At 58.8% G+C, this 16,959-nt stretch overlaps 6 protein-coding genes across 6 annotated transcripts; 4 read left to right on the forward strand and 2 right to left on the reverse strand.

Moving 5' to 3' along the window:
• Nucleotides 1–177: 177 nt before the first annotated feature.
• Nucleotides 178–1,573, forward strand: GGTG_04673 (hypothetical protein; the record flags this gene model as incomplete). The annotated part of the gene is made up of 4 exons (XM_009222470.1): nucleotides 178–339; nucleotides 474–577; nucleotides 644–1,097; nucleotides 1,178–1,573. 4 exons carry the CDS (start codon nucleotides 178–180, stop codon nucleotides 1,247–1,249), a joined length of 792 nt encoding a protein of 263 aa, XP_009220734.1. The 3' UTR covers nucleotides 1,250–1,573.
• A 1,368-nt stretch (nucleotides 1,574–2,941) lies between these two features.
• Nucleotides 2,942–5,153, reverse strand: GGTG_04674 (hypothetical protein; the record flags this gene model as incomplete). The annotated part of the gene is made up of 5 exons (XM_009222471.1): nucleotides 2,942–3,644; nucleotides 3,714–3,793; nucleotides 4,088–4,600; nucleotides 4,753–4,879; nucleotides 5,113–5,153. 5 exons carry the CDS (start codon nucleotides 5,151–5,153, stop codon nucleotides 2,942–2,944), a joined length of 1,464 nt encoding a protein of 487 aa, XP_009220735.1.
• Nucleotides 5,154–6,481: 1,328 nt separating this feature from the next.
• GGTG_04675 (hypothetical protein) lies at nucleotides 6,482–8,276 on the forward strand (the record flags this gene model as incomplete). The annotated part of the gene is made up of 3 exons (XM_009222472.1): nucleotides 6,482–6,886; nucleotides 6,987–7,786; nucleotides 8,237–8,276. The coding sequence occupies 3 exons, from the start codon at nucleotides 6,482–6,484 to the stop codon at nucleotides 8,274–8,276; spliced, it is 1,245 nt and encodes a 414-aa protein (XP_009220736.1).
• Nucleotides 8,277–8,569: 293 nt separating this feature from the next.
• GGTG_04676 (hypothetical protein) lies at nucleotides 8,570–9,153 on the forward strand. Its single transcript, XM_009222473.1, has 2 exons — nucleotides 8,570–8,691; nucleotides 8,808–9,153. Exons 1-2 carry the CDS (start codon nucleotides 8,588–8,590, stop codon nucleotides 8,968–8,970), a joined length of 267 nt encoding a protein of 88 aa, XP_009220737.1. The 5' UTR covers nucleotides 8,570–8,587; the 3' UTR covers nucleotides 8,971–9,153.
• Nucleotides 9,154–9,269: 116 nt separating this feature from the next.
• On the forward strand, nucleotides 9,270–10,513 carry GGTG_04677 (60S ribosomal protein L21-B). The gene is made up of 3 exons (XM_009222474.1): nucleotides 9,270–9,543; nucleotides 9,630–9,670; nucleotides 9,761–10,513. Exons 1-3 carry the CDS (start codon nucleotides 9,392–9,394, stop codon nucleotides 10,048–10,050), a joined length of 483 nt encoding a protein of 160 aa, XP_009220738.1. The 5' UTR covers nucleotides 9,270–9,391; the 3' UTR covers nucleotides 10,051–10,513.
• Nucleotides 10,514–11,150: 637 nt separating this feature from the next.
• On the reverse strand, nucleotides 11,151–16,689 carry GGTG_04678 (anucleate primary sterigmata protein A; the record flags this gene model as incomplete). Its single annotated transcript, XM_009222475.1, has 3 exons — nucleotides 11,151–11,287; nucleotides 11,366–16,160; nucleotides 16,231–16,689. 3 exons carry the CDS (start codon nucleotides 16,687–16,689, stop codon nucleotides 11,151–11,153), a joined length of 5,391 nt encoding a protein of 1,796 aa, XP_009220739.1.
• Between the last annotated feature and the right edge of the window lie 270 nt (nucleotides 16,690–16,959).

Here is a 16,959-nt window from a genome sequence, read left to right on the forward strand (position 1 = left end):
CCCGTCCCCCCCCCCCCCCCCCCCCAGTTGCGCCTCGCTCGTTGTCGCCCAAGGTCAAATCTGGGGCTAACTCTGTGGGAAAGCCAAGGCAACGATCGCAGCAGCTGCGGGGGGCAGCCGAGCAGGCCTCCATCGCGGGGCTCTGATACGCTCGTGGATGAGGACGACGCCTACAGAATGCTCGACGTCGACGACAGCGACAGCGACAGCGACATTGAAGTTGTGGAAGTCGTGGACTTGACCGGGGTGAGCGACGACGACGACGACGGTGACGACGATAACGATGACGACGACGATGACGACAATGACGATGACGACCCGTTCGCGACTCCACCGCTTGTCCAACAGGAGGAGAACGCCACACCCCCCCCCTTCATGAGGTGGACGACGACGACGACATTGAAGTCATGGACTTGACTGGGATGGGCGACGACGACGACAACTACGCGTTCGCGACACCACCGCCTCCCTAGCAGGAAGAAGAGCACGCTGCGCTTCTCTCCCCTGAGGTGGGCCACGACGGCGACCTTGAAGCCGTGGACTTGACCGGGATGGGCGACGACGACGACAACTACGCGTTTGCGACACCACCGCCTGCCCAACAGGAGGAGCACGCTACGGCTTTGGCTCCTTGAGGTGGGAGAGAACGCTACGCCTCCCCGGAAGAGGAGAACACCACGCCTCCCCCCGAAGAGAACGCCGCGCCTCCCCCGAAGAGGGAAACGCCACGCCTCCCCCCAAAGAGGAGAACGCCACGCTTCTCCCCGAGGAGGCGAAAGGGGAGCCCCCAGCCAGCAGCAGCAGCAGCAGCAGCAGCAGCAGCAGCAGCAGCAGCAGCAGCAGGCCTCGCCCACGCGGCCGCACTCAGCGACCACACAACGCTCAAGCAGCGCTGCCACCAGCGCCACAACACCCCCGCGAACCGCGACCCCTACACGGAGCGCCTGATGGCGGCCCTCATGGCGCTCGGCGGGCAGAGCGCGCTTGAGCGGAAGCGGCGGCGAGAGCGACGGGTGGAACACGGCCGCAGTACACCCGGGGCGTTCAGGGAGACACGGGCTTCTAAATGCCAGCTCGAGATCGATGGTGCCCGCAAGGTACCTTCATCACCTTCTTAACTGCTTGGACATGGGGGTTTCGGTTGCGTTTGTGAGATGCTGACTGAGAAAAGAAACAGAAAGGGCAAATGTCGGGTTCTCGTGCCGAGCATCGCGTACATCAGGATTTCACCAGACGGTCCAGTCTTTAGTTTGTACACCGGCCGAGGGGCGAGGAGGGTCCAGGTCTGGTTTGCCAAAAGAGAGTTGTGCTCGGTCTTTATAGCTTTGAGCCCATTCCTCCCAGTGAGGCAGGCAGGCCTTGGGCTTCTCCGTCGCTTGCCATGGATGAGCTGAGGAACGCCAATGCTGGCAGCATATTTGTGTTTCATCATCTCTTTAGCTTCGAGCTGCAAGTCGACGTCCTCGTACTTGACACTTTATGCCATCTCGGGAAGTGGGCTTTCCCATGGTAGAATGTGCCTCCTGGCGTGTGTGAGCGTTCTGATATAGCTGTTCCCGAGGTTGGTCTCTTAATGCCTGTGGGGATTGGGCATCGAGTCTCTCTTGCTTCTTTGCGGGCACATCATCTTCCCACAGGTGCTCTAGCTCGAGGTTCCTCCTTTTCCCAGGCAAAGGAAAGTGAGATGCAATGCAATCCCATCGCTCATCGAACATGACATGACATTGTTGGTAAAAAGTCTAATACCGCAGCAACTACATTGCAACTCCTCTTGGGGCAGAGAAACATAAACAAAATGACGGTGCTACTTGGTCATCGAAATGGGTCGACGACTTCAACCGGGGCGTTCCGCACTCATCCGCAACTTTGCTCCCCCAGAAATTCTGGCTGTACCCAGACTTGGCCGACGCTGCGGGAGGAACATGGCCCCGGACTGGACGCGACTTGCAACCGACGCCCATGACAAGCCGAGGGCCATATGCGTCACTCGAGATACCATTTCAACTGCTGCCTCCAAACGATTTGTCGACAAGCCAAAAGGTTCGTTCTTGACACTAAGCGAGGCCAAGTCATACACGCGTTTGTCTTTGTCCGGTCGGCGCTTCCAACAGCTCCGTGTTCCCCCACGAGCTCACAGATATACACCGGGCCCGCTGGCGCTAGCGACTCGATGAAACCTCGTTCCGTGGCCGGGCTCTGTTTCCTCCAACCTCCTCCCACACGCTCGTCCGTAAGGCCAGTGCCGTCGCTAATGACGGACAAACGGTGCAAGATAGGGTCTATTGTATGTTGAGCTAGATCTCGTGTCCGAGAAAGGAGGACGGGTATAGGGCCGAGGGCCCTGTGCCCTCCTTTTATACCCAGATCCCGTCTCTTGTAGGTGCGGTACCTGATACCGCACCCCTGTCATTGCCGACGAGTGCTCGGTAAGCATCTCATCTGCCCTGTGCGGCACCAGTGCTCCGCACCGGTGTCGGTGCAGATCTTCCGCGCCAAGGCCTGGAACAGTGTGCCGGCCCTTGGTGATAGCCTCCTTTGTGACAGTCGCCAATACACTCTCTCCTCCATCGCCGTCGCCCGCGCAGGAACGGCCGGAGCCGAGACTCGACGGTTCAAGCGGCGGCAACCACAAGGCGACAACGGGCCAGGACCGTGCGTGCAAGAAGGGCGCAGCCAACGGCCAAGGCAAGGAGCACAGCTCCTTCGGACGACGCACTGTCCCCCCAAGAGTTCTCCCTGAGCTCCTTCGGACGACGCACTGTCTCCCCCCAAGAGTTCTTCCCTGTACCTTCCAGGGCTCCCACGCTCCCCGATGAGGAAAACTGTGCCGGCGGTCCAGCTGCCGGCGACCCAGCCCAGCCCAGCCCAGCCCAGCCGATGGCGCAAGACGGCAAAGCACGCACGCCAGCGAGGAGAGTGCGTGCTTCGGCAGCCTTGGCCGCTAGGGTAGTGAATCTGGCAGGCGAAATCCTGTTTCGCGAGGGGCGAGAGGATGTCCGAGCTGGGCTCGTCCAGGGGTGCCGGCGCGGGACTCGGCGATGGCGATGGCGATGACGGTGTATATGCTGCCCGCGGTATCGATGGCAAAGGCGATAGTGGGGCCGACGCCGAAGAGCAGGCAGCGCCGGTTGCTGGCGGCATCGCAGCCGACGACGATGCGGGGCCGCTGGTGCCGACGGGCCTTTGGCCAGTCTGCCCGCCGGTCGGGGCGGCGGCTCCTTTGCCCTGGGGCATCCTCGAGCTGCTCATTGCACCGGGTATTGGTGCCCTGTATCAACGATTGATTGTTGTCTTTCTTTTCATATCCAGTTGCTGGCGGTATCGCAGCCGCCGACGACGCGGGGCCGCTGGTGCCGCCAGGCCTTTGACCGGTCTGCCCGCCGGTTGGGGCGGCGGCTCCCCTGCCCTGGGACATCCTCGAGCTGCCCATCGCACCGGGTATCGGTGCCCTGGGGCATCCTCGAGCTGCCCATTGCACCGGGTATCGGTGCCCTAGGGCATCCTCGAGCTGCTCATCGCACCGGGTATCGGTGGCCTGTGTCACCGTGCCGCCGGGCCTTTGACCAGTCTGCCGGCTAGTCGGGGCGGCGGCTCCTTTGCCCTGGGGCATCCTCGAGCTGCTCATTGCACCAGGTATCGGTGCCCTGTGTCAACGATTGATTGATGTCTTTCTTTTCATATCGCGGGGCCGCTGGTGCCGCCTGGCTTTTGACCAGTCTGCCGGCTGGTCGGGGCGGCGGCTCCTTTGCCCTGGGGCATCCTCGAGCTGCTCATTGCACCAGGTATCGGTGCCCTGTGTCAACGATTGATTGTTGTCTTTCTTTTCATATCGCCACGGCCGCAGGGTACAAGGCAGCGATAAGCAAAGGTCAGCAGGGGCCTCTATCAAAAAGCGCCATGGAAGTGACATCTTGGCTTTATGTGGAAGCAGCTTTGGGCTTGTCGCAAGGCTTTTTCAGCGGCAGTCCCATGTACCTAGAGAGCGAATCGTCTGCCAGAATGCTAGCAGCCAGGCGATCCATCTCTGCTTTATGTGGAAGCAGCTTTGGGCGTGTCGCAAGGCTTTTTCGGCGGCAGTCCCATGTACCTGGAGAGCGAATCGTCTACCAAGAATGCTGGAAGCCAGGCGATCCTTGTTGGCGATATGCTTGAAATGGTTTTTAAAGGTGTGAGCAGACTCTGCCGGGGCCGACATCCTGTCTGCTGGACGCCCAGGACTGGTACTCATACACCCCCGTCTGCGATCCCTCGGCGACGATTCGTTCTTTGTCGACGCGCGTCGAGGACGCCACCAGCCCTGCGATCCTACTTGAGCACCCTGAAAGACTTGGGCCGTGGCGGGCTGCCCTGGGGCTGCTCTCTTGCCAGGCTTCGGTAGGGCGCACGTCGTCCGACCCGACGCAGCCCACCTCTTCTCGTGAATCTCGGTCGGAACGGGTGAGGGCCGGTGGTTGTTGCGCAAAGCCGGTGCTCGACCGTTGTTCGTGGCCGATGCTGCCGGCCTAGATGCCCTAGGCCTGGAAACCGCCACCGCTAGTACCGGCGCCGGGCTGGCCTTTCGAGTGAGTCGCTGGCTGCACTTGACTCTGCCGTTCTTGGTCTAGCAGGCCCATGATCCGGGAGTGGCCGACCTAGCTCGCGAACTAGCCGGTCTAGCCGCCTCTTCCGTCTCTTTCTTCATTCCCGGTAAGCATGGAACTGCGACGGCTTCATGAGGGCGGGATGAGGATAAACATCTACTGCCTTACTTACGAGGTCGGAGTCGTTTGAAATGGACGAATAACTGATAGTGGACAGCGATCCCTCAGAGGATCTACGCGTCAGAAGAGGAGGGGTTGGAAACTGATCAACGAGCGCATCGCGCCTTTCTTTGATGGAGCTGTTGCCGTGGCCAAGTGTTGTTTTTCTTGAGGGCCTTTATTTTGGTTGAACCGACGCGTGGATTGATCTTTGCGGTATTTGTGGCCGCTCAAAGTGATCCGTTAATGGAGCCTGTGGCGTTGGGGCAGGTTAACGTTGAGAAGCCTACTGGCTGATCGAGCTTGAAATACCAAAAGAGATAGGCGGGGTCACCGCGCTGGGCCGTTCAAACTTTTCATGGAGAAAGGCAACCTCGGTAGGAACGCAGCCCGCTCGGGCGGGTGCTCCTGCATGCGGATGCGGGCTCAACTTCCCCAGACCCTCTGACCCTATACATCGTCGTTCAAGACCGCACGTTTTTCGAAGAGCTGCGCACGCTTAATGAAAAAGTCACCGAGGTGCCGCTTCTACCTGCCGGCGTCCGAGTCCAAGCCTGCTTTCAAGGCGCCAAAGGATCTCGAAGACATCAGAGATGATGAAGGCGACGATGGTGGCGGCCACTCAAGCGATAGCGCCAAATCTTTCTCGACCCTTTCATCCTCATCCTCGGCCGCGAGTTCACCCGCTCTATCGCGCGCGTCCACTGAGACCTTTGGTGGATTCGTCCCCTCGCCTACAAGACCAAAGTTAATGTATTCCACCTAAACCCCGGCACCCTTGATTTAGCCCTCAATCCCCACGCTAAGAACACCATCAAGCTCGGAGGGGCGGAACTCGAGCTATATTGCCAGGATGCCACGTTGACCAAATGCTACGATACACCGAGCATTCACAGCCTACAGCTCGACGACCCAACCGAGGCGAATAAGGGCTCCGTCTGTTTCCACAGCCTGGAGTAGCGTCACGTCCGCCAGCCTGGAGCAGCGTCACGTCCGCCAGCCCGTCGCGGGCGGCTGACGCCGACAAGCTTTACGTCTTCCCGACACCTAGCGCTCGACAGCCGGACCGATAGAGGCCTGTATATGTCGCTGGATCCCTGGACGGGCACGTTACTACGTGACCAGGGAGCTCGAGGCTGGCCAGCGGGTTCCTGGCCGAGAGCAGACTGCGAATGTTGGAGAAGCTACCGGTAATAGCGACTGCCTGATTTATTTACTACCTTGCTTGTCGAAGACGTGAGTTTACCACCTTGCTTGTCGAAGACGTGAGTGTTTGTCGATGACATCTCGCTGACCGGCATACTAGGCTTTGGGACCCTTTGTTTTCGAAGAAGGACTTCGACAAGGCGACAGTAAACGCGGAGGGGGCCTCTACCTGGCGTCACACTACCGCAAAGGTGCATTTCCGCTCGAGTTCATCGAAAACTCGGTCGGTCAGACAAGCCATCGTGAACTAGAAACACTGGCCCGCCGGCTCCTGCACCGCCTGCCTGATCCGGCTCGCGGGCCGATTGCACCAGGCCGGCATCGTCCACAACGACATTTTGCCTTGCTACAACGCCGGCGTACGACCGCCTATACGTCGAGGACGTCGAACTGGCCGGCTTCTCCGAGGCGTCGGACGATATATGTCGCGGGCCAAGGACGACTTGCCGCCACGTCTTCGAAACCGTGCGGGAATACCTGGGGAGCCTTGGCCGCAAAGCTGCCGCCGCAGTGGCTGGGGAATCGGGTCTTGGACCATGTGCAACGGATGGCCAATCGACGATCGTTTCAACACTAGATCCTGCCCTATCCAGGAGTTCCGAGGCTTCCTCCTCGACGTGCGCGAATGCGGCCGCGATGCGAGTGACCGGGCCGAGTTCTACGCCATGCTCGGTCGCCGGAGAGACGAACGGATCACCGAACTGCAAGAGGCGTGGTACGACGTGCGCGGTTGGATGCGGCTGTACCATACAGACAAGCTCTACCGATGCCAAGAGCCTTGCTGCCTCAATCGCCTGGCGACTTTGAACAAGGCTCGTTCCAGCCCACAGCTCCAAAATGCAGACAGCGAGCGCACCGAATGGTTCCACATCATGTCTGGGTCCATGGCCTTGGACGCCATGGTCAGGTACTTTGACGGTTTCGTCCGCGAACTGCGCGAGGTGCGAGAGAAGGAGCGAAGGAAGAGAGAGGAGCGAAGCAAAAAAGAAAGCAGCCGAACTGAGAAGGGGATTGGAAGAGTCTCTGAAAGAACTGAGAGAGCAACTTCAAGCCCGGTCGCTGAGAGAGCAGCTTCAAGCCCGGTCGCGCATGGAGAACGGGCGGCAACCAGATGCAGTCGCCCAAGAGACGCGGACGCAGTCATCCGCCACGGTTGTGTCGGCCGAGTCTGCTGAAGCCGTCTCCGATCGCTCATCGCCGACACTGGTCTCGGAGCGTTCGCCCCCTACGAGCGGGCAAAAGGCGAACGGCGGGCCAGACATGGCCCAGCCGTTCAGCGAGGGATCAAGCTCCAAAGCCACACTCGGCACGTCACCCTCGACGCCATGCAAAAAGCGCCCTCGAACCGACCCAGCGCGGGCAACAGCAGCCTCTTTGAACGACCAAGTCCAATGGGCCACATCCGAGGAACGTGAGCAGGGAGAGGGTGCGGACGACGCATCGAGGGACTCACCGCGCCAGCAAGCAGAGCCGCGAAACAAGAGACGCCGCCGCGTTCCTCCTCCCCCATCTTCGTCGTCACCCAGTCACAACATGACTGCTGCTAGCCCCGGCGACGACACCCCCGGCGCATACGGGCATGGAGTCCCGCCCACGGGGCCCCTGAAGGGCGAGGAAGAGCAGCGGGCTGCAGCCGCAGGCGACCCTCCAAGAACCACTCTAGGCGTTCACCAAGACCCGCCACCCCACGGCACCTCGCGGCCGGCCTACACGAGCGGGACGGGCGAAGAGGCAAGGGGTCCACCAAGCCCATCGGGGACGACCGAGGAAGAGGAGGAGGAGCTGCTCCATGCCACGCAGTATCCGGGATCCAAGGTTGCGCAGTATCGGTTCGATCTCGTGTACGTTCCTATGACGAATGTGGCTGAGGCCTGGGACGAGCCCGATTTTGCATTTTGGTACTAATCATGTCCCCGGGCGGATGGCGTGAGACGCCTCCCACATGGAAAAGACAGGACCTGGCAGGAGTCGAACAGGTCTTGATAGCTAGTTGCCAGCATGCTTTTGGGGGTGTAAGAGTTTGCGTTGAACAAAACTCTAAGGGAACTGGTCGAAACTAATCGTCTGCGTCCAGCCGTGGGCACACATATTCGAGCACGTAGGGACAAACCTAAAAGTAGGGCAAGAGACTTGTTGCACGAACTTGCTGTGGTACGGATCCAGACCGGCCTTGGCCATTATCTAGTTAAGGGGGTGGCTACCTTGCTTTCCCGCAATCGCCAGCACAAAGCTCGCTCCGTTGCCCTCGACCCCGTCGCTAACTTGTCGCTATGAACCCTACTACTGGATAGCGAGCACGTAAGGATAAACTTAAAAGTAGGGCAAGAGTAACTTGTTGGCCTTAGCCATTACCTAGTTAAGGGGGTGGCCACCTCACCTTGCCGCAATCGCCAGCATAAAGCTCGCTCCGCTGCCCCCGACCCCGTCACTGACTTGTCGCCATGAACCCCCATCACACTCAGACCACCCCTGCCGCCGCTGGAAGCAGCAGCAGCAAGCCAACCTTCTCAAAGTGCACACAGCCTGGCCCGTCGTCTCCCAACTTTGCCGTCGCATCTCAGCCTTTGTCGCGCCCACTTGCCGTCGCATCTCAGCCCTCTGTCGCTACCCGCAGTTCGAGCCCGTCCGCCACCGTAGCCGAAATGCCGTCGCAAAACAAGATGCTGCGCTGGTTGGACAAGCTCAACAATCGACTGAAGGAGGACCTGGAGCGGGACCGGATCCCTGTGAGCGAAGCATCCAAAAGGTAAGAGCAATGACTTTTTTTTTTTTGCCTTTGGCCGATAATATTTCCGATTTCCCCGATTGTTTTGTTTCCATCGCCCCGGTTCGCCTGTACTGACACTACTCGTCCCTCGAAAGCATCATCGTGTACTGCAACACCACCCCGGACTACATGGTCCCATCGGTTTGGGGCGCCGCCCCATCAGTTCTGGGCGAAGTCCGCGAGGAGCCGGCTCCACAGAAGCCGGGCTTGAAGGGTCGCTTTACCAAGTTGTTCAAGAGGCGTGGTTCGCGTTCGTAGTTCTTCTCTAACAAGCTCGAGAAGCGAAAAAACTACAACCATGAATAGAGACAGAGAGATAGAGGAAAGAGAAATAGATTGAAGAGTATGAGAAGAATTGAAAGGGAAATGGAAAATGGAATTAAAAAGAAGAGCAGAAAACGAAGCAGAAAAGAAATGAAAACATTAAATAATTTGATGCCATAAAGCCCGAGGCTTTTATTTACGCAACAGGACTGGGAGACTGGACTGAATGGGCGGGGTTCAGCCAAGGAAGGTGGGACCGCCCCACCTGCCCACCGACCGCATCTACCCTAACCGCACAAAGGACCTCGTTCCTCGTCTGCAAAAAATTTTAGAAGCTTCAACTTTGCCCAAAATCATCACCCACTGAAGCCATTCCATCTCGCCCATTGCCCGCAGCTCAATCAATCATTTCACGATGGGTATCTCCGGCGGTCTCCGCGCCGGCACTCGCTATGCCTTCTCCCGCAAGTTTCGAGCCCGTGGAATGATCAACCTGGGCACGTATTTGCGCCAGTTCCATGTGGGGGATGTCGTCGACATCAAGGCCAATGGAGCAGTCCAGGCTGGGTGAGCATCCTGCCCGCGCAAGAGACCCAAGTGTCCGATTTGAGAGACAGCGCGCGCGCTGACAAGCTGGTCATCTATTTTTGCAGAATGCCGCACAAGGTCTACCATGGCAAGACCGGCGTCGTGTGTACGCTTTCCCCCTTTTCTTTCATGAACCTCTCACATACTGCCCCGGGCGGGGTGTTTATCTAACACATGGCATGGCATGCCCGAGCAGACAACGTAGGAAAGTCGGCCGTGGGCGTCATCGTGTACAAGAAAGTGAAACATCGCTATCTCGAGAAGCGAGTAAACTTGCGCATCGAGCACGTCCACCCCTCGCGCTCTCGAGACGACTTCCTGCGCCGCGTCAAGGAGAACGCCGCGCTCAAGCAAAAGGCCAAGGCCGAGGGCACCCCGGTCCAGCTCAAGCGCCAACCCGCCATGCCCAGGGAGGCCAGGACCGTCTCAACCGCCGACAACAAGCCCGTCACCCTCGCCCCCGTCGCGTACGAGACGACCATCTAGACGATCGAAGCCAAGATTCGGGAGATGGATTTATCGGCTGGTTCAGGTCAGGCGCAATGGGAAAATTCGGAGGGTTGATGAGAGGAGGCTTTTCCTACAACTCTTTCATTGTTTGCTGCTGTCCGTTGAGAGGAACTCGACGGCGGCAGGCTGTTTCTCTCAATCACAAGACGGCGAAGTTCGGACTTTCCGGTGGTTTTGGTTTTTGGGCGGTGGACAACACCCAACTGTGCATCGTGTCTATCAAGACCACGATTTCTTGCGTTTTTTTTTTCTCAAATGGAACAGAGACAAACTTCACCGCATAGGGATAGGCGTTGATTTTAGGGACTGGCTTGGCCGAAGAGAATCATGACAACCAGGCAGACTCGACTTGACGTCTTGACCATGGAGAGCATTGTGTCTGGTAGCCGAGGTGTTGTTGCATTTACAGCCTAGTAGTTCCATATCCGCAGGAACAGGCACCTCCGGGGGAAGCGCGGCAATAGGATGGGGAGGCAGAGGGGCAAGAACTAGGTTACAAAGGCGGGATGACAGACGGTGGGGAAACAGACCCCATGGGGGGCCAATGAAACTAGGACGATGGATTTGGGGTCAGCAGAGGTGAGAAATTGTCGTGTTTGTCGATAACCCTCGACCAAAGAACTAGAACAGATATTTTAGGTCACAAGACAGAGGAGGACAGGCGACAGTAACGAGACAACCTCCAAGGGATTCATTCGCATGTTGGACAACAACGGTCAACCTCACTGTTAGTCGGACGGAGAAGTTGGTTGGAATAATCCGTACTCTACAAGACGAAAGAAAGAAGACGAGGAGCCGCACCACGGGTGAGCACGTTCATAATCCATGCGCACAGATAAGCGATCAAGAAGGTACAGTAAATGGCATGAACGCGAAAGCGACGACAAGACAACAGAAACAAGACAAAACAAAAAGCTTTCGTGGACGTCGTGGGAAATCCGAGGCGTATGGTGTTGTTTTTAATGGCAAGGAGATATAGAAGAGAGAGGAAAGGGCGTGCGGATGGAAGGACAGCGGCCATCCCGATGCAAAATGGACAACAGAGTCACGCCCAGAACTCTGGTTAGCTGGTATCTTTAGGCCTTGGAGCCGGTGGCAGCCATGGAGCCGGTGGCAGCCATGGAGGCTGCCGTCGACGGCTGGTTGGGGTGGGTGTGGGTGTGGGTGTGTGAGTGGTTGCCTCGCTTTGTGAGGGTGGCCACATCGTGTTTTCCTGGCGAAAAAACAGAGAGTCAGCTAAATGCCCAAGGTTCACGTCTTGGAGCAAAAAAAAGAATGGCAAGACACCTACCATCGCAGCAGGCTCTGACATTCTCCAGCCTCGCAGACTCGCGGTCCTGTGCCTCGTACATGGCCCTCAGGTCCTCGGCGCTATCATGCACCTCGCTCGCCTCATATATGGATCGTTCTTGGGCGCCGACGCTCCTGCTTCGTAGAGTTCCCAGCTGGCTTGATCGCCAGTAGCCACTCAGACGGCTGAGCGTCCCCAGTGAAGGCCGCTGATCCTTCTTCTTTTGAGGGGATGGCATCAAGGTCGGCACGTCCAAAGAAACATTGACCATGGCCGGGGATTCGTTCCGGGTGGTGCGTGAGTTGTAAGACATTAACGAAGGTGGGGCTCGCGTGGACGCGCGAGTGCTCATGACGACGGGGCGCCGCCCCATCTGAGGGTTGAATTCGTCGACATCTTCACTCGTGATGTGCTCAGCAATCTCCTCCGTGTCGGCATGCCCTTCAACATCGGTGCGGAGCAGCAGGTACGAGAGCGCATTGAACCATGTCTCGTGTCGCTGACCCGTAGTACACGTAAACTTGATGGTGCGGCCTGGGGATAGGATAACCAAGCTCTTGCGGTGAAGGCCGGGAGGCATGGGGTTGTCATCGGTGACGACACGGACGGCCTCAATGGGCACGCTCTTGGCCCGCAGCTCTGAACGACCGGCCAATGACGGGTCGCGGTCGCTCCAGTACAGGGTCCTGGTGTAGGGATGCACCCAGAAATAGCGTCGGTGGCGCTTCTCCGACATCTCACCGCGGCCGGCCTTGCGCGTGTACTTCCACAGATACTCGCCAATCATGGTTTGCGTGATGGCCTGGATCATGCGGGGGTCCGTGTTGGGATCGAACCCGTGGCTGTGCTGGCTCGGTATGCCGTTCTGCGTGTTGAACCGCGCGTCCACCTCGGAAGCAAACGACGAAATCGACGACTGCCTACTATGTGCCGTGATACGCGAAGGGCTGGGATACACCTCGGCCGCACCAAGAGCCGAGTTCGATCGAATGGGCCTCGGTATCGGCGTGCCGCGTCCGAACGTGGCCGAGACGGGCGAAAGCGGATGGGAGCCGCTGGGGGTGCGCGGTCGGATGGACGCGTTACGATAAGCTGAAGCTGGCAGTAGCGGGGGGCCCATGGTGCCGATGGTGCCGATGGTGCCGATGGTGCCGATGGTGCCGATAGTGCCGATAGTGCCGATGGTGCCGCTTACGCCGCCCGACGAGTTGCTTCGTGCGGCCTCGATAGCCTGTTTATGGTTGGGTGGCAACGGTGGCAGCGCCGCGGCCTGGAACGAGGCCCGGCTTGCAGCACTCCCGGGCCGCCTCGGAGGGGCCATGTCGGGGTCGAAAGCTCCATCGGGCTTGCTCTTGTGGTGGTGGATGACGCTGCCAATGCTCTCCTGGGATCGTCGTACCCGTATAGTGCCAGGGGTGCCCACACTCGTGCCAAAAGACTCGTTCCGTCGGTGCCCATCGTCAGGGCTGCCGGTTTTGGTCCTCAAACGCATGATTTGGTCGATGGCGTCGGCCGTCAGAGCCGTCTGAGCTCCCTGGTCCGCCGTGGCAGTCATTTGCTTCCGCATGGGCTTGGTATTGGTGTTGGTTGGGAGTTCCTTGAGCGGTCTCTGTGACTCGGGAGTTTGGGCAACAGGAGAGTCGCTGAGGGATTGACGTGTATCATCCTCGGCAATGATGGGCGATTCGGGCGCCTTGCCCTTGCCCTTGGCTCGGCCAACTCTAAAAATAGCATTGGTGGGAGTTCTGGGAACGTCTTTGCCGCGGGGAAGCGTGAAGGTGAAGCCATTACGCTTCGGGCTTGGGGAAGGAGCTGGACGGGTGTTCACCGATGTGACGACGCCAGAGTAGCCGAGCTCAGGCACCACGGGACCGAGGCCGATAGACTGAACCGGCTCCACATGCTCGGTCGAGATACGTGACAGCGACAGACCGGGCAGCGGAAGTTTGGTAGGGCTGACAGGCTCGACATGCTGCGCGGCGATTGCCGATAGAGACAGCGCGGGAGCCGGTAATTCGGGCTCGACACAAGGGTCCAGAACTTGCGACAGGATGGGGGAGAAGGCAAAGGTGGAGAAGAAGGTTTCCGGCACGGCCGAGGGCTCCAGGTGTTCCGCTTGGATGGGTGAGAACGCAAGCGCAAGCGCAAGCGCAGGGGCACAGGTCTCGGACTCGGCTTGGGGCTCCAGGCCTTGTCCTTGGATCTGGGAAAGGGTGAGGGTTGGATAAACGGGAGACACGGGGGCCTCGACGATTGGTTCCACGTCCTGGACCTGGATGTTGGAAAAAGACAAGACCTCTGGAACAGCGGGGGCCGGTTGTGACTGCTCTGGCTGAACTGGAGCCACTTCATACTGCGCCAGAATGCCCGATAACCCTAGGGTGACTGGGGCAGGTTGAGTCTTGGTAGGTACCGCGGCCAGGAGCGCAACGGGCGCGGGAGAAACTGCCGGTTCGGGCTGCTCGATGGGCACGACCTCTTCAGCAATGATGGCAGATATGCTCAAAGCAGGAGCGGGGGCTGCGGGTGACTCGGTCTCACGCCGAGGCTCAACATGTTCCATCTGGATTGTAGAAAGAGAAAGTACGAGCGTGGGAGGCGCGGGAGGCAGTTCTACCGCCTCGACAACTGGCTCGATTTCTGTGGCCTGTATCGTCGACATATTGAGACAGAGAGGCGGAGCTAGTGCACCAGGTTCGGGCAAAGGCTCCACATCTTGGACCCGGATGGCCGACAGGCTCAGACAGATAGGGGTAGGTGAAATGATCTCAGGCTCGGAGGCCGGCTCAACAGACTCGGCACGGATGGCCGAAAGTATCAAGGCAGGTGACAAAACCTCGGGCTCCATGACAGGCTCAACATGCTCGATTTGAAGTCCAGACAAGCGAAGCGTCGGAGATGGAAGCTTGGGCTCGCTCACTGGCTCGATATGCTCCGTCTGGATGCCCGAGATGCCAAGAGTGGGTGGGAGGATTGTTGGCTCGCTCACCGGCTCGACCTTCTCGGCCAGTATGTAGGACATGGCGAGAGAGGCCGGCTCCGTCATCATGCCACTGTCGACCATGACGGCCTTGGGCAGCGGGGGAACCTCGGGGACAGGCGAACGCCTCCGGTGCACAATCGAGGCAGGAGTCATGGAACGCACGCTGCGCCTGCTCGGGGTTGCCACCAGAGACTCATCGTCGCTCCCATCAAAGTCTCCCAGCTCAGCAAAGAGGCTTTGCCCGGCTGCCTGCGGGGTACCCGACACGCTGCTCGTGGCGAAGCTGGCAGGACTGCTCTGGAATGTGGGCTCTTCGCTCGCCTGTCGTGAGCGGCGCGACGATGAGAGTGTGGCACGACTAAGCCGGACGCGCATCTTCTGGGGTGGTAGCGCAGTGGGGGTCTTGACACTAGATACCGAATAGTCATCCTCGTCGGTCGAAGTTGAGGCTGTGCTGTGGTACGAGTATCGTGTGCGGCTCTGCGTCAGTCCTAGAGAAGGCGGGCGCCTTAGTCGTCGGCCCAACCCCGTGGGTGCCCCCTCGGTTTCCGTGGCCGCGTCGTCGTCGTCGTCGCTCAGCTCCTCGGCACCAGTCTGAAACTCCTCCGTCTCGGTAGCACGCTCATCGTTGGCAGTCTCAAACGCACCGTCACTCGTCTCGTGGGCCGTCTCGAAATGATCACTGGACTCGAGCACCGCGGGCATTTCCGTCGTCGGCAGCACATTGCGTTCGGCAGGTGCACGCGTGGGGCTCGAGGCTTGGCCGGCTTGATCCTCCCAGTCGGGGTCATCATCGAGATAGATGTCGCTGCGACTGGCACGAGCTCCGCCGAGCTGGCCCGGCTTGAGGGGTTTCTTGAATTCGCGAGAGTCCATTTTGCGGGTGCGTCGAGTCGCGCTGTTGGATGCATCTCCTCCTCTCATGCGCTCCATCTCGTCGCGGAGGTCCTGGACGATGCGCTTCAGCTCCAACTTCTCGGTCTTGTCGCGATGGTTGTTGGCCCTCAGGCTTTGAATGGTTCGCTGCGCATGGTGCAGAGATGTCTTGAGCGTTTCAGACTCGAGCATTGGGTGGCGCGGTGTGCCTTTTACGGGCGAAGGAGGGGGCGAATGCTCTGGTGTGGCGTTGTCAGTCGCCGTTTCGAGGTCCTCGTCACTCATTCCCAGATTGACGTCTCGCTCCAGTGTCCTCCCTCTCTGGCTCGAAAAGGCCTTGGCGAGCTCCTGATTCTGGCTCGTGAGATCGTCGATTTTGCGCTGCATGGCAGATCTCTCGCTCTCGGCCATGACCATGTTGCGCTTGACGGTCCCCAGCTCGATGTCGTGGTGCTTGACGGCGGCAGCATGCTCATCCACGAGCTTGGAGTGTGTGACCTTGATCTCGTCCAGCTCTCTTTGCGTCAAGTTCTTGTCGGCCTGCAGGACGTTGAGGGCCTGTGTCAACTTCTTCTCGCGCTCTTGAGCCTCCTTTTGGGAAGCTATGAGCTCGTGTAGCTGTGTCTCCAGATTCCAGTTCTCATCCTTGTAGCGGTGCTCATTCTCGTCCAGGCTCTTGACGCGCTGTTGGAAGTTCTCGGCATCCAATTCCAGCTTTGATTTCTCCAGCTTGATATCTCGGAGTTCCTCGTCACGTTCGGCAAGCAGCGACTGCAGGTTACGGACTTGAGATATGAGACTCGTGCTGATCTCGGCCGCAAATTCGATATCGTGAATCCGGTTCGCCGGCTGGTTGCGCGACCTGCGATTTGGCACGCTCAACTTGGTCGGGGAGCCCGTAGCTTGGCTTTCGAATTTGGACGGGCTGACTGAGCGCTGGAAGTAGGTCAGCACACATGTTATCGCGACTTTCTCTCCAAGCAAGTAAGCTTTATCATGCACATACCCTGCCGCCCTTTCCTTCGGGGGCAAACGGCGAGCCGGCGGCAGCCTCGTTGCTTGGTATCCTCTGTTTGGGAAGCAAGGTCCTCGAGGTCTCTCTTGTCACCTCGCTATAGTCCCGCTCGAGATTTACGAGAGTCTTTTTCAGTTCAGATGGTACCTCCTCCTCGGATTGAAGCTGCTCCACCTCCTTCATCTGCTCCTCGATCTGCCTGCGGTGTTCAACCAGTGCAGTGCCAGACTTGCCCACTTGTTCCAGTTTGCGATTTGTCTCGAGCAGATGAGCCTGAAGAGCTCGCTTTGCTTGTTCTGCCGATGTGCCGAGACTGAAGGAAAATATCTGCGGATCGAGGGTGGAATAGCGAATATGTCTCGCGGTGCTAGGCGGGTTCGCTACAGACACAAAGGGGTCCTCTCCCCCTCCCACCCCAGAGGGCCGGGGAGAGGCGATTGGGTTTGCCATAGTGGACGAATCGGCCTCTTGTCGCGCCCAGCAAGCTGTTGGAGTATAAAAAGCATGCGACGTTGCTAAAATAAAGACGGCGCGAAAGCGACCAAAGGAGAGAAAGAAGATTTTAAAGTCAAGAGAGTGAAAGTGGGAGGCGATCGGGGAACACAAGGTGTCGTGTTGAGGCCGGGCCGTAGGTTGTTCTTGACGGTGGGCGGTCTTGTCGGCTGGAATGTTTACGTCCAGAGCTACAAGGACAGCAGACGCGACAAAACCGGCACGGGC

Source organism: Gaeumannomyces tritici, assembly GCF_000145635.1.
Source record: "Gaeumannomyces tritici R3-111a-1 unplaced genomic scaffold supercont2.2, whole genome shotgun sequence".
In the NCBI taxonomy this organism is placed as follows: Eukaryota; Fungi; Ascomycota; class Sordariomycetes; order Magnaporthales; family Magnaporthaceae; genus Gaeumannomyces; species Gaeumannomyces tritici.